Below are 23,877 nucleotides of genomic sequence, written 5' to 3' on the forward strand. Positions count from 1 at the left end.
AAACATGGTGCTCTGTGGAATGATTTGAGTATCCAAACAGACTGTCCATTATTGCCCTCCTGTTTGCAGATCCTTAGGAGAAAAGCCTACCTTGCTACTATCTTGTCTGTCTGTCACTCCAGCTATCAGTACAGTGCTTCAGACTGTTCCTATTTCTGATTCATGGACTATGAATTAAATTCTGAAAATTAACACTCCTACTGGGGGCTACTCCCACCCTCAGGCAAATTCCCATCCCTTCTCTATGATGTGCAGCACCAGCCCACAGCTGTGTGCCTGATACACCCAGGAGCATCCCTCCTAGGAGCAGCTGCTGTCCCCAAAGCAGCCAGGCCGAGCTCAGGCAGGACCAGCTCCATGACCCACATTTCTGGGGCTGCTTATGGTTTAAATTTATCAGTTTCATTTAGTTTTGTTCTCCCCTGATTTAGTTGCATCTGAAGAGGGGTTTTGTTTCATTTTATCTTGTGGAAATTACTCATAATTTTGTAGTGGCTGTTTAATATATACATATATATATATATATATGTATATGCTGGGTTTTACAGCCCATTTTTATCACCTTTTTATTATCTCAGGTCAAAAGCTTTACTGGGTTGCATTCAGGGAATTATGCAAACTAAGAGAAAATACCATAGCAAAACTATAGATTTTCTCATTAAACTCTGCTTGGACATGTAGTTATTGTAGTAAAACTCTAGTAACTATTACAGGCCCTAATATAAAATTATAGTTTGACACCTCAGCGTGATTGGCCTTGCACTGCAGTTAAATTAACCCTTTCCATCCCTTGCCTGCTCACACTAAAGGCTTTTGCTGGAAGCTGGCAAGCTGGACTCAGTGGGCAAGCTGGGGTGGCTGTTTGAGGGCTTAGCCTGGGGCTGCAGCCATGACCCCTCTGTGGTCCAGTTCCAGCAGCTCCAGAGTGGCTCTGTCTGAGTTGTCAAAAAACCTCACTCCAGCAAGAATTGAGAGAGAAGTGATGGTTGAATAGAGGATGATCCTGCAAGTCCAAGTGGATAAAGCCCAGCAAGGTAGGAATTTGCTGAAGTTTGCAGCAGTTTCTCATCCCAGAAATTGCTTTCTTCCTACTGCCCAAGGACTGTGTAATTCTCCCTGCTCCGTGCACAGTGGATTTAAGGAGCGATAAGCATATTCAGCAACTTAATTATCTCAGACGAGATTTTCTTCTCAATTACACTCAAGTAAATCTGAAGTGATTCCATTCAAGTGGATGATCTTAGTCCACCCTTGTAAAAAGTAAAATCAGATAAAACATTGTCCATGCATGTTAGCAAATCTCCACGCCTTTGCTGTATCACTGCAGCAATGATGGCAGGTTTTGGGACCATCTGACGCAGTGACAGTCTGTGTTTAAAACAACTTGGATGGTCCAACAGGGATGGGGACTATTTCCTTCTGATTGCCTGATTAACATTTTAAAACCATGTTGATAATAACCTGGGGTAGTGTGACAGTTCAGCAACTTCATTCGAGGGAAACACTTAATCATATTTATTATGTAAACACAGCTTGCCATGCCCCCATTAAATTATTAATAGTACCATTAACATATTTACATATAAATCTTATAGCAATTGATGGAAATGGCTCCAAGAACCTTGCGTTAGCTCTCTTTTTATAATGGATTCTCTCTTGCAAATACCCATTTATTAAAGAGACAAAATATTAATTTTTTGTTAAATGTTCATGTCAAAAATGTCACCTTTGCAGTTTTGCAAATTGCCATTTATGCAAAACCTACTGGTTGGTATTTTCCTGTCTTAAAAATGGCCTGTTTAAAAATATTGCTTCAATAGGAGCAATTAAGGAAAAAAGCATAAATATATTTCAGTGATCTGGGCAAGTTGTTTGCATTTTCTTTAGTGATAAAATTGATAAGTTGAGCAAGACAAAACCGGGGGTTTGTTCCATCACTCCACACCTGGAGGTACCCTAAAATCTCCTCAATCCCAATGCTGCCTGGGGTTTAACCACTGAGTAAAACAGACACAGTTCCTTCAGTATCCTGAAGGAAATAGGTGGCATGAGGGAAACAGAAGAAAGAGTGTAGAGGGTATGAAGGATTTACTGGACAGTATAAGGAGAAGAGGCTGGAGGGGAGGTTAGTCCTTCTCTGGTTTCTCCTCCAAATTCTGTGTCTTTCTTAATCATCCCTGCTCTGCTAATAAGCCTAATTAGGCTATATACTGTAATTCCTCAATACCTTCCAGGTAGCAGTATCCAAGGGTGATTCATTCTCAGGACTGCCAACTTTCACAAGTTTATCATAAGACTCTCAGGATTTTTTTTTTTAATTTTGCTTCTTAAAGTTTTGGCCTCTGCAAGAAATGATGGTATAAGAATCCCAGTTTTCCTTTAAATAAATGGAAAATGCATACCTCGAGCCCTGCAGTCAGGGCAGAAAGCTTGAGTATGTGCTCTGAGCCTGGTCCTTAAAGCATAGAAACCAGAGAGCAGAAACAAAGATAACTGCAGGGTGGTGGAGTTGTAGGAAAATTTAGGTTGAAAGAGGCCTAAGGAGGTCACAGTACACTTAATTTCTGGTGCATCTCATACTTAAATGGCATTTTCCATTAGCATTTTTAGTATTAAAAATAGTAAGGCATAGCTCACAGTTTTGTGTGAACTGTGTGTTCCACACATCTGCATACGGTGAAGTATAAACCTCCTCCGAGAGCCCAGCCTTGCCCCTCTGGTGCTCCCACAGACATCCCACACTGGCAGCTCTGAGCTGAGCAGGGAGGGATAAAACCAGTTCTCTAGGAAGGAGCCCTAACTGGGACCTGCAGGGGACCCAGCAAGGGGCCCCTCTCCCAGCTCTGCCCAGGACGCATGACCTTGGCAAGTTGTGTCTCCCTTCCACACCACCCTTCTCCCCACCTGAATACAGGGCTGAGCAAGGCACTTTCTCTTCTGGGGAATAATTGGAGAATTAGACCTTATTATGGTAATGCAGGAGCCAAAGAAAGACGGAAGAAGCATTACAAAGGATTTTTTTCCCTTTCTCAATTAAATGAATGTTCTCCTAACCCATCGCACCCAGCCCTCGTGTGTGCTGTTACAATTGTCTCTAAAAACTCTGTCTGATTTTTCAAGCAATTTCTCACGAAACAGGCACTTTCAGAAAAATCATAAGAAAGCAATCGTTTCAAATTGGTCATTTGGGACTCAAATTACTAATCTAATACATTTTTTATTGAGGGTTCCTGAAAGGTTCCATAAAACACAGTCTTTGAAGCTGCCCAAACTTGCCAGCCTCCCAGTTTGACAAATCGAATCCAACAATCCACTTTGCAGCTCAGGTTTAGGGCTCAGGAAGCTGCCACCGCAATAGCAGCATTTATGTTTCTCTATCAATAGTGCCTATCTGGTCAGATTTTTAAATTCCCTGGGGTATTGTGTTGATTTTCTCTTGCCTGTGCTGGATTTTTGTGTCTGTGTCCAAGCTGCAGCGCTCATACTTGGGATATTGATGGGGGAGGTTGACTTGGAATCTGCTCCTGAGCATTGTGTCTGGTCCAGCTCAGAAGAACAAGCGGGACAGAAGTTGACCCAGGCAAGGAGAGAACTGGGAGCCAGAGACTAACTTTTTTTTTTTACTTGTTTTTTTTTTTTATTTATAGAATTTGTATCATTTATTATATGTTTGGAGGGTTTATTATTTATAATGTTATTTTTGTTTTTCTTGAGGCTTAGATGGGACCTCTTTAGCAGCAGAGCACTGTGCACAGTCCCATTGAGCTTAAGGCTGAACAAAGAAAGAAACTAAAACAAGGGACATACATGGAATTCTGATCTTATTTCTAGGAATGAGGGCTTAAAGCACAGGAAAATTAATGAGATCATACAGGCAATCTCTGATCCTGAGTTCCTCTGTCATGTCATGGCCACAAGGCCATACTCCCCTCTTTGCACCAGTTTTTTGGGAAAGAGGGGTAGTGCTGACCCACTTCCCAGTGGCCGTTCATGGTTACAAAGTGTCAGCCTCCTCACACACAAGGCACTAATCAAATATGTATTAATTATTATTTTGGCAGATGCTGAGGGGCGTCTGAGTGCCGCCTTGAGGTACACCCCCAAAGAAAGTGCCTCTCTGATCAGGTCTAATAAAATCCAAAATAAAACTCTATGGGTTGAGAGCCAGCTCCTTCTTTAAGCTGGAGAGACAGCATCCAGCAAAGAAAATCCAGCAGTTTTAGGCCAGCATCAGCTCAGCCTGCCAAGAGCCCAACCAAAATTGCTTTTCCCCTTGAAGATCTGGTGGCAGTTTTTCTTTTGCAAGATCTGCCAGTTGGGAGCAAGGCAGAAATGTGGTTTTGGGGAGGATTTTCAAGCAGTGTCTGCTTCTCGTTTCAGCCAGCATAAGAGTGCAGAAGGGAGAGGAAAGGAGTGGGGGAGCTCAAGAGAGAGACACAGAAAAAGCTGCTTGGCGTCAGGCAGAGATGGGGATGGAGAGTTTGGGAAGAGGGGCATTATCTCTGCCTGCAGCTCAGCATCCACAGAAGCACAAGGTTCATGGAACAGGGGTTAGTACAGCACTGATACTCAGATCTGGCATCTTGGTCTGAATTTTCCCCTCTGAGAGGAGCCATGCAAGCAGGAAAGGGGACTTCTCTGCCAATCCCACTGCACCCAGACTACTCCTTGCCTTGTAGCCCATAGCATCCTCTGGCTGTGTGGCTCCCTTGGTACCGATGTGGCCATCTCACTGCTGACATGCTCCTCTCTAATGCCTCCAAGGGGGGCTGTTACTCTTTATTGGGTTAACATATAGTTCTCTGCTGCCATTTCAGTTTTACTGTGGGCATAATGTACAATGTGTAGTCAAAAAGTAGAGCAGGGGTTGCTTTCAAGCCAAATGTGGTTTCAAGCCAAAAACAATAGTTTTGGGTATCAACTGGGACTGCATTGCATGGGAGGCTGTTTTCAGCTGATTATTCCTGTGGTGGTCACCCATGGGTGATGGTTACCCTTCCAGCCCTGTCTACAGCTTCCTGAGGAGTTTGACACCAGGATCCTGCAGGTAGGGAGCATGTGCTCCCAGTGCATTTCCTTCTGCTCTGTTCAACCTGTTTTTAGGCTTGTGTGAGCAGCAAGATGCCACATGTTTCCATCAGAGGGGCTGCATGACTATCACGGTTTTAAGCCCAGCTGGAGATAAAACACCACACACCACCTGCCACCCTGGTGTAATGGGAAGGAGAATCAAAGTAAAACTTGTATGTTGAGATAAGAACAGTTCAGTAATAATAATGGTAAATAATAATGATGATAATAAAAGGGAAAAAAACATGTGATACACAACACAATTGCTCACCACCCACTGACCAATGCCAGACTCCTCTTCCCAAATCCAGATCGGCCCCATTTCCAGGTAACTCCCCCCAGTTTATATACTGGGCATGGCATTCTATGGTGTGGATTATCCCTTTGGTCAGTTCAGGTCACCTGTCCCAGTTATACATCCTTCCAGTTTCTTTTGTGTACCCCTTCACTGGCAGAGCATGAGACAAGAGGGAATATAGTCCTTGACTTAGGATGAACCCATCTCTGCAAAAAACTAAAACATCAGTATGTTATCGACACCATTCTCATTCCAAATCCAAAACACAGCACTGTAACAACTGTAAGAGCAGAAATTAACTCTACCCTAGCTGAAACCAGGACAATGACCCATGTAGATGCATTTCCTAAGCTCAAATCTGTCTTTTCCCCATGCATCTACACATTAGTCAGCACAGGGCAGGTCCATCTCTCTCGAAACCTTCATGCACCAGCCTGCTCTGCCTCTGTCCCTGCTGGGTAGAAAAGCTACCAGGACCAGGCACAGGGAGGTGTCAGGCTGTGTCTTGGCACAAAGCCCCTGCACAGAGACACATGGGGCCCATGGGAAGTCAGGACCATCACTCCTTGCTGCACCAAGCTGCAGGTGCAGCTCTGCTGACCCCCTGATCCTTCCCACCACCCTTCCCTGAATTCCCTCCAGCTGCCGGATGGCTTTGCAAGGTGTGTGTGCTCCGTGTCTTCTCTGTCCTCAGGATTCTCTCCTGTCCCCAACACTGTGCCATGGCCGCCTGCCGCAGTGCAGGGATGGTGTCTGAGGAGCTGCTTGCTTTAGCTGGGGGAAGAGGCAGCCATGGGCAGGAGCAGCAGGCAGCTGTGACGGAATGTCTCCCGGCCCACTGCTCCACAGATTTGGATGTCGAGAGGAGCAGAGGTGCAAAGTGCTGATCTAGCTTTTGAACTGTTGGAGTCCATGATGCTGCTTTGAATTTACACCCATGGAAGCAGGATCTTGGCCTGGGAACTTGGCCTGGGTCTCAGTGTTGTCCTAAAGCTGAGGGAGCCTTTGGACCCACCACCAGGCCTTTAATTGGAGTAGGGGATGCAGTGGAGGAGAGGAGGGGTGAGGCACATGGCAAAAGGAAGACAGCCCTGGTCTTGGTAGCCTCCAGGAGAATAAGTGACTGCCCATCTTGGGAGGGAACAGAGGGGGTCTGAGCAGGTCAGGACTCAGAAAGAACAAGAAACCTGGACTTTCAATACCTTTCCCATGCTCCTGCACATCCCCTCAACCTAGCAAAGACATTTTCTCATGCATCAGCCAAGGCAGCCTGGGATATGGGGATGAGGTTGTCCCTGTGCCCAAAAAGTGTGCCTGTGCAGGTCAGGACTGCGTTTGAAACACCAGATCCCAGCAGCAGATTAAGAGGCTGAAGCATCAGGATGTGTCCCCACTTTGTGCTGAGCATCTCTCTCTGGGGAGGGAAGGCTCTTAGGGCAGATTTCACCTTGTGCTGAGGGGTCAGCAAAAGACTCCCATGCCACTTAAATCCCACTTAAGTACTTTTCACTGGGGTGAAATTAACTCTCTCCACAGAATAAGCCATCAAGAAAAACTGATCTAAAAATCTACGCTGGGCCACAACCAAGCCACGCTTCTATTAGCAGGTAAAAAAATATTTCCCATCCTTAGAGTTAAATGAGCCAATAGTTCAATCACAGAGCGAAAAGCAGCAATAGAGACAGGGATGCTGAGTGCCTCAGGTATTGGGAATCTATGCTAGGAATCACAATAAGGAGGACTCGCCTGTGTTCTCTGTGTTTAGCAGCAGTGCTATTCAACAACCTATTTGCAAATGCCATCTTCCAAAGTCCTTTTTTCCCCTCCTTGTTAAAGTTGCAGCGATAATAGGGCAATTACAGTGCAATAAGCTAAACGCAATCCATTAGTGGCATCACAGCCATTTTTAGATCTTGGGGAAAAAAATCAAAGCTGTTTAAGTTTTCTTATTATGCACATTAAAAGGCAAGCAGCAGGGTCTGATCAAAGACACCACCACCCCTGTGCTCCCCCACCCACCTCCTGTCCCTGCGTCTTGCCCCCCCTCTATTCATTAGTGGTCACAGCTGTGCAGTCGGCCAATTACTTGGGAATAATAAGTACATTTTGCAGTAAATTAAATATTAATTAGTCCTTGGCAGGTTGTTTTGGGTTTTTTTTTTCTTCATTTCCCTCTCTCCACCTGAAAACAGTGAGGGGATGTGACCCTGTTATCGCCTGTGTCGGTATGTGGGTGAGTGGGGGAGGCTCTCCTCCATCCCTGTGCTCCTTCTCCTCCAAGGTGGCTTGCAGCAAAGTCTTTCCTGCTCTTCCTAGAGGGTTCACTGCTGCTGGACCAGGATTTGCAAACACATCCTTAGCTTGGATGGTACCTTCTTCCAACCTGGGCATATCCCATCTCTGCCTGGCTTCCCATCCTGCGTGCTCCACTTGGGTACTTAGCTCTCCAGGCAGAGCAGTGTCCCTGATTGCTTGTGATGTGCACGTGAGGCCTCATCCTGCCCTGCTCCTGTGCAGCAGGACCCCAACCCGGACAGTTTGTGTTGTGCCAAGTAATAAGGAAGAAGAGTAGTCCCTGGCCAGGGGTTCAGAGGGTCCACCTGAGACTCTGGGCACAGAATGACCCAGTTTGGATTTCTCCAATCCCCTGGAAGTCAGACTGCCTTGAACAAGTGCAGACCCTGAGACAAAAGTCCTGCAGACAGTAGTCAGGTGAAGCCCAGACCAGATCCCAAGCCTAGATCTGCTGGGACAAGCGATTCCTTAAAGTTAGCCAGGTAAGCTAATTTTGATGTTACCAACGTATCAGTATGTATTACAGTTTAAAGAATGAATGTAGTGGAAAGAAAAAGTGGATGAAAAGAGCAGCTAAGCTTTGCATAGGAGGGATGAGAGCCTGACATGGAGGGAAGACCTGTCCTTGCTCTGGAGCACCCCAGGAGCACTGCAGAGACTGGCACAGGAGTCCCTGGGAATCCTCAGCAGTCAGGACAGGAGGGGCAGATGCTCTGGTGGCTCACCCATTCCCCACTGGCGTACTCCAACTGGAACTGCTGTCCCAGTCACCTGGCCTGTGCCTCCCTAAAGTGCAACATTAGTTTTGCTGCCTGTGGCCAGATAGGAGGCTGGAAACAAGGAGATGGAGTCTTAGCATCTGACTCACCACCCATCGTTCCTCCTTGCCACCAATGTCAGTGTGAACAGAGAAGAGGGCATTTTGTGCTTCTTTTCTTTACAGATCTATTACCAAGAGTTTCTGGAGCAGAATGAGCTGTACTAGCAAAGGCAGAGTAATCTGTGCCTGTTGGTAGATCCCAAGGTAAAAGGTTCCACTTGTTCAGCTCTTGGATTTACACTTTACTAAACAGCTCTGTGGGCTGCCTTGTGATGTATCGTGTACAACTTCGCCCCTTGGTGCTCTTGAGTGCAATTAAGTTGTGGGCTTTTTTTAGATGTAGCTTGACAATATGGAGGTTAGGTTTTTATTTTATTTACAGCTTTTACTTGGGGACCAATAAAACCCCAGCTGGCTAATGTGAGAGTTAAAACTTGCATCTCACTCTTTGCCTTGGATATCTTTTCTATGGTAAACTATTTATTTGTGTTTCATCTTGCACAAGCTCCTCTTTCCATGCTGAGAAGCCAAGAGCTCCAGGGGCTCTTTGAAGACTATTTGCTATAGGATAGCAACTGGAATTCTCTTTAAACATCCGTGCCTGCTTTGTCCTATAACTGGCCTCTTGGTGTCAACACACAGTTTTGTGCGAGTTTCCTGTGCAAAGCTAACATTTGCACGTTCCCCTGGCAATTGTGCTTCCAGATCCCTTTTGTTCAAGCATATCCCATCATTTATTCTTGCAGGAATGAGCAGCAGTTACTCCACATGCCAAATCAGAGGCAGCACCAAGGCCTCTTTAAAAAGGAAGATTTCACTGGGTTGGGAATGACCGCTGTGCTGCTCGGGTAGGAGGAATGTCCTGTGTGACCTACGTGTCCAGTCAAAATGGTCCACATTTGGATTGCAAGTATGTGGTCCCCCTGTCTCTGAGCTCCAGGCTTTCATCACACAATTAAAGTGCAACAAAGTCTTCTTGCAGAATCCCAGTGCATTTCACTGTCAGGCCATCAGACATTTCCACCTATGAGCATCCCCTGGACACTGACCCTGGCATGCCAGCAGAATACATGGGAAGGGTGAGATGGCATCAGGCTAGTGACACAAATCATGCTAAAAATGCCAAATAGCTGTGTTTACATGCATTCGCAACCCAAGGGTCGTGCTCTTGCCATAAAAAGGGAGATGAACCCTGGTGAGATGGGAGTGATGCTCCCAAGGATGCCTCTGGGAGGGAAAGATCAAGAACTGTTGCTCATAATGGCACTGGCTGCTAAAACAGTCAAAATAATCAGGGGGTGGGAAGGATGCTGAGGGGACAGATGCAGCTGGGTGATGAGTGCCTGTCGTTTGCTGGTGCATCTTCCCAGTGGCATCCCAATGTGCCCATTCTCCCTGGGGTGTTACAGGGCTTCAGTGCATGTACCCCAACATCCAGCCCCTCTTTAAACCCCAGCAGTGGTCGCTGTTACATGGATCGAAAAGGCCAGCACGAGCTCTATGAAGACACAGAAGGGAAAACATTTTCTTTCTCTCCAGTGTCATTTTTCACTCCTTCTGTTTCCCTTTCTGCCATCTCATGACTCTCTAAATTCATGGGAGCTCTGCCTCAAGGTGAAATGAAGGCTCTGGGCTACATTTGGTAGTGCCGACAACAGGGGATGAGGGTCAGGGAGGGTTAAGCAGGGAGGGGGCAGTGCAACAAGGCGGCCTGATCTAGTGATTAAACAAAGGGATTCAGCCAACATGTGTAAAATTAAGTGATCAAGAGTTGATTACAGAGTGCATTGATTGTGTACTGATGGATTAAACAGAGTCGTGCTCAGGATGCGATTTTCCGAGCCGGGCACGAAAAGCACAGGCAATTGACGTGTTGGCCAGAAGGACCCGCTTCTCCCAATCCCTGGCTTTTATACATTCTCCGGATAAATCTGCAGAGAGGCCCGTGGAATTATAATCGATTATCCATTTCTCAAAGTCACTTAAGGGCCCTGAGCTACAAGCTAAAGTGCCGGTGCTGCGAAGAGGCATTGGGTATGCGCCGGCATGTGCAGGTGCTGGCGCGAGGGGAAAATGTGGCAATGACCCTGTGTGCTGCAAGCTGATGAATCTATTTTCTTGTAGGAAATAGTTTTGACAGTTCAATATCTGTGTTTTCGATATGTGCCCCACACATCCCCAAGGGAGGAGAGGAGAGGAGAGGAGAGGAGAGGAGAGGAGAGGAGAGGAGAGGAGAGGAGAGGAGAGGAGAGGAGAGGAGAGGAGAGGAGAGGAGAGGAGAGGAGAGGAGAGGAGAGGAGAGGAGAGGAGAGGAGAGGAGAGGAGAGGAGAGGAGAGGAGAGGAGAGGAGAGGAGAGGAGAGGAGAGGAGAGGAGAGGAGAGGAGAGGAGCTGGAACGTGGGAGGGAGGGAGTAGGTGGGAGGTAAGGAAAGACTCTACCACATCACCCCTTCAAATTATAGGTGTATCAGTATATCACCAACTTAACAGACTGCCCTCCAAGTCAAGGGCATTGGAGCAGCATTGCAAGTGTCTTCTGCAGGGCCCGGATGGGGCTGGAGCCCCTCTTGGCGTACCTCCCTGGGCTGTGGGGGGATCCTCAGCATGCCCCAGCCTACTGCCAGTGCTGAAGGCAAAGATTCATTTCCAGCTTGATCCTTTCTCTCAGGATACAATCAGGTCCTTTGCTGAGAACTCAAAGGAGGAGGCAGGTGGTGCTGAGACAGCTGAGCAGCTGCAGCCTGGTGCAGGATCATCCTGCATGTTTTAGAGGGGGCTGGATGTGATGGTGGAATGAGGCTGGGGGGAGAAAGCCCTGCAGGTCTTCCCCAATTGCAGGGCTGTTGCTCCCACTCTCAACTGTATCCCTGTTTCTTCTACAAATTCCCAAAACAGGACCCAAATGTGTCCAGACCTCAGACCCCAGCTCTTGGACAGTCTCACAGCCAGATACGAGAATGTTTCTGTGAGCTTCTCACCTTTTCTAGTTCCCACTGCCATTATTTTTTGGCATTTAAAGAAGGTGCTTTGCTCCAGGTCTTTCCATCCCAAGAATTGATGCAGAGCATGGTTAAGGCACACTTTGGCAATGTAGCTACACAGCTCCTTCTCTCCACCCTCTACCACCAAGCCACCAGAAACTCCAGGTTGGGTAACTCGTCCAACCAGTGACAAGAAGTGGCCCTTGTAACAGCAAACAGGGCTGGAGGCCAGGCACATTGGTGAATGTTGCCCAGCTGCCAGCCCTGGGTACACAGCCCTAGGCCTTCAGGTGGCTGAGGAGGAGGAGGAATGGTGAAGAGGCAGAATCATTCCTCACACACACTCTGTCCAGCCATGGCACAGGACTGAGAGAGCCCTGGGGTCTTCTGCCTCACTGCCTATGTGCTGGGAAGTGTGCTGTGTCCCAGTGCCTCATTTTGCAAGTCCCGCTGAGGAAGGACTGGCCATGGGCCATGGAGTCTGCAGAACTGCAGGCATGATCCCAGGGTCCCAGTGGCTCTGGGTGGTTTGTCCACAGCTGGGCCAGTCTTGGGTGCATGGTATAAAAAGATCCACGGGATGGAGGGCAGCTCAAGGATGGGGGGAACAAGGTGCATCATGCCCCAGGAGATCCTCCAGGATGGAAGGACAGAGCTGTAGGATTCCCTCAGCAGTGCTTCTGCTGTGCCATGTTTGCTGAAGTCAGGGACCCCTGACTGATGCTGGGGAGACCCAGCTGCTCCCCAGGACTTGTATGTTTGGGAGATGAACCAGTGGGTTGAAGGAGACTCCATTTTCATTCCAAGAGCAGAAGACAGGTGGCAGCAAGAAGATCCAACTCCATGGCTGTGAGCTTTTCCAGACTCATATTGGCACCCATCAGAGAATCTGGAGCAGAGAAGGGATCATCTCTGTCCTTGGCCCCTGCTGATCTCATTTGGTCAATCTCCAGCCCAGTGAGGGGCGTGGCTGGGCATTGTAGTGCTTCCTTGGGAGAAGCCTGTATGGGCAGGCTGCCCAGCTCTGAGATGGAAGAGAGGAGGACAGGGATGGAGGCAGTGCAACACCTTCCTTCACTTGCTCTCGGTGTTTCTCAGTTTTCCTCTTGTGAAACCCAGGGAAGTGTTTCTGCTCAGTTCGGCATCCCCACATGGAGAAGCACCATCAGCCGGTCCCAGTCCTCCTCTTCCCCTCTCCCTTCCAGGTCCCTGTCATGCTCTCCCTTTCCAGCTCTCCCGGCAGCCTGCATCCCTCTCATCGGGGATTCATTGTCTTGTCAGCCTCTAGTTAGCCAGCATGCGTACGAATCATAAATTACCCCGCCCGGGCCTCTGCTATGCTTCAGCACAGACAAAAAAATTGCACTCCATCACCGTGTCTCCCGGCTTTTAGTGGTATTGATCAATGCTGCTCCCTTCCCGCCCCCCCCCTTTTCATTTTAACCGAGCCGGTTAAGTGCAGTATCTTATTTTGTGCTGGGACAAATGAAAAGAATATTAGCAAGGGCTGAAATATATCTCTTTTTTATCTCTCTGCTACTTTTTTATTGAATCTTTCTGAGTAGGTGGCTTTCCGCAGGATGACAGCCTCATGACAGGCTCCTCATTAGAGCTGAGACAGTAATTGTGATGCATTTCCCTGCGCGGCCTTTTCACTTCTCCCCCCCCTCCTGCCTTCCCTCCTCTCTCCCTTTCCCCTGATTTGTAAAGTGATTGGATGTACAGACTCACTCCGTTTCTTAAATTATTGCCCAGCTCAATCCATCTTCCACTGCCCCACACCGGGCAGCCATGATCTCCACAGATGGAGAGCCAGGGTCACATCACAAGGGGTTCCTCACCTCTCCTGCTGCCAGGCTGCCACTCGCCATGAGAAACATGGTGCTGGGCCCAACGGGACATGCAACAGCCTATGAAGAGCCCAGGGTGCTGTTCAAACATGCATTTTTACTGAGTGACCCATGGGACCAACCTCAGCTGGGGTTAAATGCATGGCAGCAGCACCGCACCAGTTTACACCAGTCCTCTCCAGTATCCAGCTTGTCTGGGCAGGCAGCTACAACAACTCCTCCTTTGGAGAGAAATCAATATTTTAGCAAGCTTTTCAGCAAGCTCAGATCCCTCTCTAGTTTTTACTCTCAGGAGAAGCAGGTGTATTTTCTAAGGTGCTTGGCAGCCTGGGCACCTTAGCAGGGAGCAGTGTCAGGGATCAGGCTCTTGGTGGGGATGCAGCAGTCTGAGTACAGGTTTTGAACAAACCCAGTTTGTTCATGGGGTTGCAGAGGTCCCCCTGTCTGTCTGTGTCTCTGTGTGTTTTATACACATATAAACCAGCTGCCACTCATCCCTGTGCCTCTCTTTTCTGGATTCAAGGCAGGACTGTCTCTATGCTGTGCTAAGCACAATCCAAGTCCAGCTTTTGCTGGTGCTCTGCAGCATCTTTGCACTGTGATGCAGGAGTGATTCCTCAAAAATATTTTCTTACCTGAATAGCCATTTTTTCAGACCTCTGCCACCTTCCTGCCTGCACAGACCTCCAAAAGGCACGTGCTCCAAGGGAGGTCTGCTCAATGCTGGGTGATTCCTCAGTGGTCTGGATGTGCTTGCTGCTCTGTGGGGTGTTCGCAGAGTTCAGTCATGCTGTGGTTGCAGTCATGGCTAGACACTGAACCCAGCCACAGCGCTCAAACCTGGAGTCACCTGTCACTGTCTCTGGCACCTGAATCTCCACTGCCCTGTGTACAGCAACTGCAGGAGGGGCCAGATCCAGGGCACCCCATCCTGGGAAGCAAGTTCAAGTCTGCATCCCCCAGGCAGGCAGAAACCTGAGGGACGGGAAGGCCCTGATGGAAGGAATGGGAGGTGCCCTGACCTCACCTGCAGGTTTTTGGGTGCCCATACCATTTGGTACCTACCAGCAAGATCCAAGGCAGTGCCCAGCAGGCAGGATGCCACTCCATGGGGACAGCACGGGGACCACACCAGTAAATAACAGGGAGATGGGAGAGCAATGATCAATATTATTCCTGCTCATTCACTTTATTACCATATATTTTTTGCCTCTACTGTTATTCTGGAGTGCTCTGCACTAACACATGAACCATCTCTGCCTTGAGCCACTGTTGTCATCTCCCCTCCTTGGCTGCCACTTACTACCAGTGCTCTGTGAGCCTCATCAGTTGTGGCGTGGGCTCACCAGGAGAAGACTGAGTGTTTTGCTATTTCCAAGCTAATATGGGGCTTTCTTTGAATTATTGTTTTTTGAGCTGGAAGGAAAGGAGGCTTGTCACACAAGATACCTGCTATCAGTACACAAATAACAGCAAGCCCATCATCGAATGGAAAATAATCGCCGCGGAAACCGAGTTGCAGAGCAGCCGGGAGGGATTATTACAGGCGCTGGCAGTGGCGATGCTGTCAAGGAGCCTGTGTCAGCACTTCCATTACCACCCACCTGGTTTCAGCACAGCCCCCAAAGCAGGGCACGGGGCCGTGGGGCCCCAGTGTGGGATCATTTCTATTCAGAAGTGTTTCAGATCAACTGGCTTTGATCAGGTTTAAATGATGGAGTGTGTAAGAGGGAGAGAGCAGAAATAGGAAGGTGAGATGGAGGGAGGCATCTCAAAGAGGGAGGGTTTGGTACTCAGAGAAGTGGAAAAGAGTTTGAGGTAGGAGAAATCAGGAGTTGGGACTGAAGAGCTGGTCCTCACGGGAGCAAGGTTCAGCTGGTCACGAGGAAGGACAGCACAGGGAGTCACAGGTAGCACCAGCTGTGCCACCCACAGCAGCAGTTCCTGGCGAGGCATCTGACTGTGCATCAGGGCAGATGAGCAGTGGAGTTATAGACAATTTATTTCATTCATTTGGCAACTTGCTGAGCTCCTGTGCAGAGGGTGCCCTCATGCCTTGTAAACTTTGCTCATTGAGTGATGGGAGCATTGTTTACTCTGTGCTGCATAGTGGTGAGGGGCTGTATACACCCTGTGCTGTCAGCACTGTTGGTGGGCTGGGTTCTGTGTTTTTTTTACTTAAATGGTCTCCAAAACAGTAGTTCACATTCTGCTTGTGAGGGAAAGTTCTGCCTTCGAAGTGACAGACTCCCACCCTGCAGTGCTGTCAGGGCACAGGTGCAGGGCAGGAGCAGGGGTGACTTCATGGCTCCATGCCTATTCAATATCACGCTTGTGTCCCCAGAACCTGAGCCCAGCTCCCAGCCTAGAGCTCAGGTCCTGTTACTGGCTGCTTTGCAGTGAATCAGACCTTTCCCAAAGGAATTATCTTGGATCCATATCAGTGTCACTGAGTGAAAGATCCAGCCCTCTGTCCCCAGTGGGATCAGGAGGGTTTGGTCCAGTCCCTACCTGGGCTGGGATCCATTTGCAGATGCCCTCCGAAAGAGTCTGTGCAGAAATTCCTCCACACAGGGGTGCATCTGCGTATTGAGCGCTCTGCTTTCAGAGCAGGAAATATTCGGTTTCAACACTTGGAGTTAAACATTTCCGCGGAGCCCAGGAGACCGTGCAAACAGCGGGAGCACCAAAGCTCTGCCTTTTCATCTCTCTGGCACTGGCGAGCGGGGGGTCGGCAGCCAGGGAAGCACGGCAGAGCCGCGGAGGGTAAACACTGGAGCCGAGCCTACCGAGTAACCAGAGAGTGAAGGGGAGAGAGAGGGGCAAAGAAAACAAAAACACAGCTGCCAAAAAACAAAAGCCTGAAAAGAGCCATTCAGTGTCTCCCAGGAGCGGGTTTGGCACAGGGCAGGGAAGGATAAACAGGGAGCAGGCGTAGGTCCTTCCCGCTCAGGGATATGGGCCCTTTGTTTTGCCCTGGGCAAATCAATGCCCTCTACTCCATCCAGAAGGGTAAGCACTTACACCCCAGCACGATCCAGCCACACACATGATGCAGCATCCTTTGTTTGCTCCTGGATAACAGGATGTCCCTGCTCTGGAGAGGAGAGGTGGGATGTATGCATCTTTCTCCACCCTGGCATTCACAAACAAAGCCTGAGAACTTGCCGTGCCCATCCTCTCCCTCTCCTCACAACCCAGCATCCCACACCATGGAGATGGGTACCACTGCCTGGAGCAAGACACAGCAGCGTGGGTGTGTGCCAGGCTCCAGGCATGCTGCAGATGTGGATGCTGCTGATTTGGGGAGACGCATTCCAGGAGGAGCCTGTGTTGCACTGCAGGCATGCAGCGGGTCCCACAGACCTGGGGAGGCTTGCGTAGGTGTCCTCCTGGCACGGGAGAGGGTCCCTCCGTTCTGCCTGCCAGTTGCACTTAGCCCTGCTCCTGTGAAAGCACAGCTGTCAGTCCCCTGGGCCAGGAGCCAGGGCTGCTTCTGTCTCCTGCTTTGCAATCTGTACATCAGGGGCTTGGCTGTATGTCCAGGTTCCTGTTCTCCTGCCCCTCTGGAAGCCCCTGTTTCAGTGCAAGCATCAGCCTCCCGCACTCAACGGAGCAAGGGGATCTTCCCCGGCTGTCATGGGGATGTGGAGTGACAGCTGTCGCATCCTTCCTTGGCACAAATTCATCACCATATCATTGGTGTAGCTGGTGGGTAAGGCCACTGCTGCTCATTTCTCCTGCTGGCCTGGGCTAGGGTTGGGAGCAGCCATAGAAGACAGCAAGGCTTCTTCCCATGGCCTGAGATCCCTCCTGGTTGCCCCAGCCATTGAAATCCAAAGTCACCTCTGCTTAGGAATATGCACCCCATGTTCATGGAAGAGAACAAGCAGGCTGTGAGAGCTTGGGTGTGCAGGAGCTTAAACATCCCACCAGTCTGGTGTACCAGCCTGTCCCCAGCAGGGGACCCTGGCTGTGCATCCTGACCCAAGGCTGCCAATCCCAGTTCTGTGGGCCGGACAGCCCATCACCTCCTCCAGCAAAGGAACATCTCTGGGCTCCCTGTAGAGAAGAGACACAGGGATGCTCAACCTCTGTTCCACCCTTTGGTGCTGCTGAGAGCATCCCAGCCCCAGCAGCCAAAGCTGTGGATGGCGATGGGGGCTTGTGGGCCCCACGGCAGTGGCCTGGGCCAGGAGTGGGGATGCAGCGCAGTAGGGCAGAGGGCAGCCTGTTTACCCATCCATCTGTACACCCCACAGCAGGGATCCAGCAGGATTTCCCGTCCGCTCAAAGGTTGCCTGTTTATTTTGGGAGGGAGACTCAGACAGCTCCATTGTTTTGCTGTGAAGTTGGGGTTATAAATAGCAGGTGGTCGGGGACGCTCCTGGGCTATTTTGGGCCCCCACTAGACAAAAGTGGAAAAGCTCCAAGAGGAAGATGAAATTACTGAAATGCCGACCTTTCCCGCAAGGGTCAGCAGGAGATGGGTGTTTGGGTTTGGGCTGGATTCTGGGCATTATTTAAACATGAGGGAAGGAGGAGAGAGGAAGATGTTCCAAGTTGCATGGGCTGCATGCTGCCAAAAAACAGTGTCTCCTCCCTGGCAGAAGAGTGGTGGGAATGAGGGCCCGAGGCACCTGGGATCTGCTTGGAAGCCTCTAGGAGTGGCCCAAGTCCAGAGCAGAGACCAGTCAGGTTTTCCTCCTGGCTCTGCAAATGGGAGAGTTCCCAGAGGAAAGGGAAGCTGGGAAGGTAGGGAATGCACCCTAGCACTGGCCTGCCCCAGCTTGCCCCTTTCTTCCATCTCCTATAGAGATACTGAAGGAAAGGGCAAGTAATATCCCAGGGATAGCCCTGCTTCCACCAGGCACATATACTTTGTCCTGCTGAAGGGCAAAGATAAGCCAAGGTGACTCTCAAACTTACTTCAGACCCTCTCTCTTGTTAAATGCTTGTGCCAGGCAGTTATACAGGGAGAAGCAGGGACCCAGTAAAGCTCCTCACACCAACGTTTTATCCTTTGAGAAGGTCTATTCCTTTAATGGGGATTCATTTAACTGGGCTCCACCATCATTAGGAACCATAAAATGGCACCTTTTGGCTCCTGATTGGAAGGCCACATTGCACGCAGCCCCCTCGTATCCAGCACCGGCTGCTTTATTGTGCATTACTGCCTCTCACTCGGATTTAACCAATTTGATCCATGTCTAATACATAAATAAATAATCCAGCAGGAGGGTTCACATTGGATGACAACAGGCAGCTATAAAGCACATTTCTCCCTGCCAGAGCCATCTGAGCCAGGCTCCGCACGCCCTCTCATGAGCAGAGCTGCTAGTACAGCTGGGAGAGGGGGCCTGGGGACCCGCGGGCTTCCCTCTTTTATGGGAACTTCATTGTTTGCTTTAGAGTTTTATTTTATGTTAAATAGACGCTGTATATTCCTTACAGAGGGGGCAATAAAGTTTCTGAGCTGGAAGAAATTGGCTTCAGATCAGGGAGTGAACCAGGGAGATGTGGCTGGGCAGGGAAGCAGAAGACAGGATTGAGAGTAAGGAGGGTGTGAGGAAATGCATCGCTTGCAGATCTGCCCCAGAGACTCAACCCAGACAGGGATTAGGGTACACAGGCAGCCCCAAATCTCACCCAGGGGTGTATCAGGGGTGATAGAGCCCCAGGGGCACAGAACTCTGGCAGCTGTGGGGTCTGGAGCTGCTGGTGGTGCAGGGGGACAAGGGGCCCCAGCCCAGCCCTGGGAAAGGGTGAGCAGTCCTGGGTGAGCATCTAGACCTGCTCCCCAGTACATCCACAGCCTCATGCCATGGGTTTTCCTCTGCCTCCCAACATTGTATGCCCATGGAGATTTACTCTGCCCTTCACAGGGAGGATCATCCTGACCCACCCAAATTCAGGAGTGTCAAGGAGGATGAAGATGGTTCTTTATAATGAGTTAATAGGACCAGTGAGCAGTATTAAGTCATCCATCTACTCCAAGTCATATCACCAAGACCTCAAATGGGAAGCTGGGTTTGCACAGGGCCACTTCCAGAATGTGGCTGTTGCTGCTCTTGCTGTAAGACTGGAGGGCCCACAGCCAGGCTTGTGATGCTCTCGTGTCAGTTGCTGTGCCACTGCGGAAGAGAGCCAATCCCTGCCCCAGGGACTGTATGATGGGGAGAGAATTAGGGCTATACCATGAGAAAATCTCTGGATTTCAGTCCTGTGCTAGGATAGAAACCAAAGCAGAGCACAGACGATGCTGATGGCAGCTGATCTGGGCTAAAGCTTTTTCCCTTCTTTTCATTCTCACAGGCAAAAAGAAAGCAACTTTGTTTGACAGCCAGGCTCCGATCTGCCCCATCTGTCAGGTCCTTCTTCGCCCCGGGGAGTTGCAGGAGCACATGGAGCAGGAGCTGGAGAAGCTCACGCAGCTGAACATCAGGTAAGCAGCTCCCTGGGATCTGTCAGTATCCCTGGTGACCCAGCTGGGGCACCTGCATGGGGCAGAGAAGATGGTGGTACCCACAGCTACAAGATGTGGGGGATCTAGTGCTAGCCAATGGGGCAGAAACATTTCCCTGGAGTTCACTGTAATGGTAAAGTCAGGCAGAAATTTCTCCCAGAGGTCACGGACATCCCTTTCCCTGGGGATGTGTGTTCAGTGAGCAGTTCTCATGTTGCTGACATCCCCTCATGGAGCAACCCTGCAGCACTGGTGCACACTGCCCCTCAGCTACCTTCAGCTCCCTTCTGCTACCCTCAGTGCAAAAAAGTCACCTATTTAAAAAAAAAATTGCCTTTTAACTGCTAGCAGTTATTTAGGAAATGGCTGCGGCCAAGGGTTGGCAAATCCCTGCCCTTGCCTTAATAAAAGTCAGCAGCCTTGGGAAAGAGCGTGTTTATTTCAATTATTAATGAATTCTCCGGTCATTAAAAGGTGAGGAAAGGAATCAAACTGCCTACTAGAAGCAAAGTTACATCACCAGGTGGTAGGAGAGGAGGGACAGCGTGTGTGTCATTGTGTATGTGTGTGTGCACAGGGTGAGGGGTGCACGTGCCTGTGCACAGTGTGGAGGATGCAGAATCCATCTTGGATCTTCTTGGATTCAGCGATAGGCGTTGCAGACGGAGGGAGCAGGAGGGAGCTTTAGTTAGAGAAAGAGAGACCTCCCAGAATGGATCTGGGTTGAGATATCCCAAATTCGGCACCTGCACCCTCAGGCTGAGACCCACGGTCCCTGTGTGTTGCACAGGAAGATAGGGAAGGGGGGAAGCAGGGAACAGGCAGCCCATTTATCCCCTGCGACACCCAGTCCCCTTGCAAGAGTAATTTATGGTGTAATTTGGGCCACATCCAACTTAATAAAGGGCCACTGCAAATTAGTGAACAGGTTTAAATGAACAGAAGCAATTAGTGCTCGGAGGAGCCCATCAAAGAAGTTGGGCCAATATCAGAGTGAAACTGAAACTGCAAGCCAGGAGCAGAGGCTGGCTGGCGCAAAGTGGTGATGGGAAGGTGGCGTTTAATGGGAAAGGAAAGGAAACCCTAAATCATAAAGCGTGACAAGGGCCATTGTGGGCCAGCTGACAAATGAAAAAGAATGGCATTATTCCTTTAAATAACAGCAGCAGTTAGAGAGGAGACAGCTCTCCCTGGCTTGCCCTCGCTTCCCTGGCCTGCTCCACTCGGCCACGCAGGCAGCAAGGAAGAATCAGAGGTCTTTATTAATTATTAAATAACGACTCCCTCCGTAGTGTGATAGATAACGTTCAATCTAGGCAATGGATTCAGGCGATGGAGGCTAATCTGTAACACAGCAGCTCCACGTAGGGATGGGCTCTCCCCATCCCGGAGGAAACCGAGGCAGGGACCAGCAGCAGCAGCAGGCAGGAAGGGCAGGAATCGTGGGCAGGATTAGCAGGCAGCAGGGTGTGAGGGAGTTGAAGTCCCCTGCACTGCCCAGCCGCAGCAGGCAGCTCGCTATAGTGGGTAGCTCCGTTTCCCATTCCCCCACCTTTCCTGCCTGGAGAAGCCAGGAGCAAGAACACATCAACAAGAGAAGAGAGAAACTAATAATGATCTCAAATAACCCAATAAACATAAAAATAAAATGTGGGCCTATAAACGCGACGGGCACTGGCAGCCCTGGCCGCTCCCTGCCAATACTGACTTGTTACCGAAATGGCCGAGCAGCTGTTACTTATCAGTCTGATGGGGAGAAGCAAACCAGGGGGCTGCTTTCCAAGGGCTTTTTTTTTTTCTAATTTAAAGAGGATGCAGCCAATCATGGCTTGTGGTGTTAAGTTTTAATAAACCTTAATGATTTGCAACAAAATCATAGATTTCCTGTGCTTGGGGTTAGGAAGTCAGATCCCCTCCTGCCCACTGAGATTGCAGCACTGAAGGCTTGGTGGGCACTGGATCAACTCTGGAAAAGGGATTTCTTGAGGAGCTCCTTGGGGCTGAGATACAAGGAAGCTGTAGGCACCACCTGGACGATGCTACCTATGGTCCCAGATCACCGCAAGCAACTCACCCACTCCAACAAACCCCTTTCTCAGTTGGTGGGTATGGGGTTTGCTATCCCCTAGAGACAGGGACGGCTTTTTCCCTCCATGGGCAGTACTGATGTGACCATCCTGGCCTCAGGACAGGGATATCTCAAGGTCAGCTCAGCTCGAGCATCATGCAGTGAGGCAGGAGGAGCCATTCTGGCAACAGGGCAGCACCCACCCATGCCTCAGGAGTCTTGTGCATGTACCAGGGACAAAAATCAGCTGTTGGACCAGTGATGAACATCACTCAGGAGGATCCAACCCTGGTGCAGGGTCCAGCTTTCCCTTGAAAAAGTGATCTTGAGTGGGAATGAGGAACCTGGGTTTCTAGCTCTGCTGCTTTCTTGGTGTGTCCAGTCTCCCAAAGCATAGGGAGAGACCTGCTTGTGCTCACCCCACGGCTCCTCCACGCTGTGTGGGTCCAGCCGAGCCTTGTGCACAGCTCCACGCAGCGAAGCAGGGCTCTCTGAATGCAAATTTCATTTCTGAGCCACTGGCGCTGTTTCAAGAGCCGGCAGCCTCCGAGCCCTTTTTGGTGTTACATATGTAACAGCCTCATTGAACTTGACATGTCAAATTCAGGCCATTTGTGCAAAATCTCCCTTTAATAATACCGTTTCATTTCGCTCAAATGAGACTTGAATGCATGTAAAATGGAAAAGGATATTTAAGCGCTAACATTAGGCAGATGTCTTGCCAGAGGCCGATTGAATATATGAGATTTTGAAGTGCTTAACACGTTTTCGGTGCTCCCTCTTAGAATATGTCACCTGGCTTTCTTTTTTCTCCCCCTCTTTCCCTCCCCACCTGCCCCCCCTTTAAGTGAAGGGTATAAATTGAAAGAAAACAAAACTACAAGCCTTGGTTTTATGGGGTTTAACTCTTGCCAAGCAAGACTGTTGGTATTCCTCCTCTAAAGAGAAATTGTGTTGGAGCTCACCTTTGCAGAGCACAGGCTCAAAGCAGCAGAGAGTGGGAGGCAGGTGAGGAGTGGCCCCATGATGCAGGGCAGAAGGGATGTTCTCCTTGCTCTGCCTGTACAGTCAGAGAGCAAAAGGTGCCCATCTGAGCAGCTAAAGTGCCAAGCAAGGTAAAAATAAAAAATAATAACAGCGACCCTTTGTATGTGTCTATGCCCTGTGCCTCAGCCAGGCTGGTCAACACAGAATACATGAATATTCCTGGTTTGTGTTCATGAAGCTGATCTAGATGTGAGTTTCCTGTCCTCACTCAATATATATTCACTTGTTTTACACCTCATCCGTGTTAAAGGCTCACAATAAAGCACACTGAAATGTGAGACTCTTTCTGGAGCTGTCAGTGGCCCCAGCTCCAAACTTCAGCTGGTACTCTGGCTGCAGCTGCATTTCCCCAGCCTAGGACTACCTAGGCAGTGCAGGTGGGCACAGCATTCTGTAGTAGCACCCAGGGGTGTCCCTCAGGTCACACACACACACACACACCCCCGTGTGCATTGCTGCGTGTCACCCTGCAGGTAAATACTGTGAGCAGAGGTGGCAGTGGGCAGCAGGACCCTTAATCCCTGCCTGCTTTCCCCAGGCAGTGACCGCAGAGCACTGCTGATGGAGGGGAGGCTGGGTGGAGAAGGGCAGGTTTGGGGCTCTGGTTTGAGTTTGGGCTGGGAGGAAAGATTAATTTGAGGACAGAAGTAAAGGAGGAATTAAGAGCCGTAGAGTCAGCCTCAGCTGATGCTCCACAATGATTCTTTCTAGAGTTTGGGGAAGAGACATTTATTGGCCATTTTAAAAACTGTAGGAAGTCACATCACAAATATTACAGTTGCTGAGTTCAGCAGTTCGAAGGTTGGGAATGTGCCTTTGGATGCAGTGGTTTTAATAGCATAGCAATCTGTTCTTGAATATGCAATGCTCCTTTAAAAAAAATATTTGGCAGGGGGTGTTTTTATTTCGCCATGTGACAGCTGCTAGATTCTCCCCTGCATTAGCAGCAGCAAGCCTATGCTTCAGAGCTAGGATTTCACCT

At 49.5% G+C, this 23,877-nt stretch overlaps 1 protein-coding gene across 3 annotated transcripts in view; it reads left to right on the top strand.

Annotated features, from left to right (window-relative positions):
- RNF220 (ring finger protein 220) overlaps positions 1-23,877 on the top strand; it is a 214,325-nt gene that overhangs the window by 112,002 nt on the left and 78,446 nt on the right. For all 3 annotated transcript variants that reach the window (XM_053985583.1, XM_053985584.1, XM_053985585.1), the window contains one exon: positions 19,630-19,759. In XM_053985583.1, the coding sequence (XP_053841558.1) occupies positions 19,630-19,759 (130 nt within the window). The remainder of the gene's footprint in view (positions 1-19,629; positions 19,760-23,877) is intronic.

Source organism: Vidua macroura, chromosome 9 (genome assembly GCF_024509145.1).
Source record: "Vidua macroura isolate BioBank_ID:100142 chromosome 9, ASM2450914v1, whole genome shotgun sequence".
In the NCBI taxonomy this organism is placed as follows: Eukaryota; Metazoa; Chordata; class Aves; order Passeriformes; family Viduidae; genus Vidua; species Vidua macroura.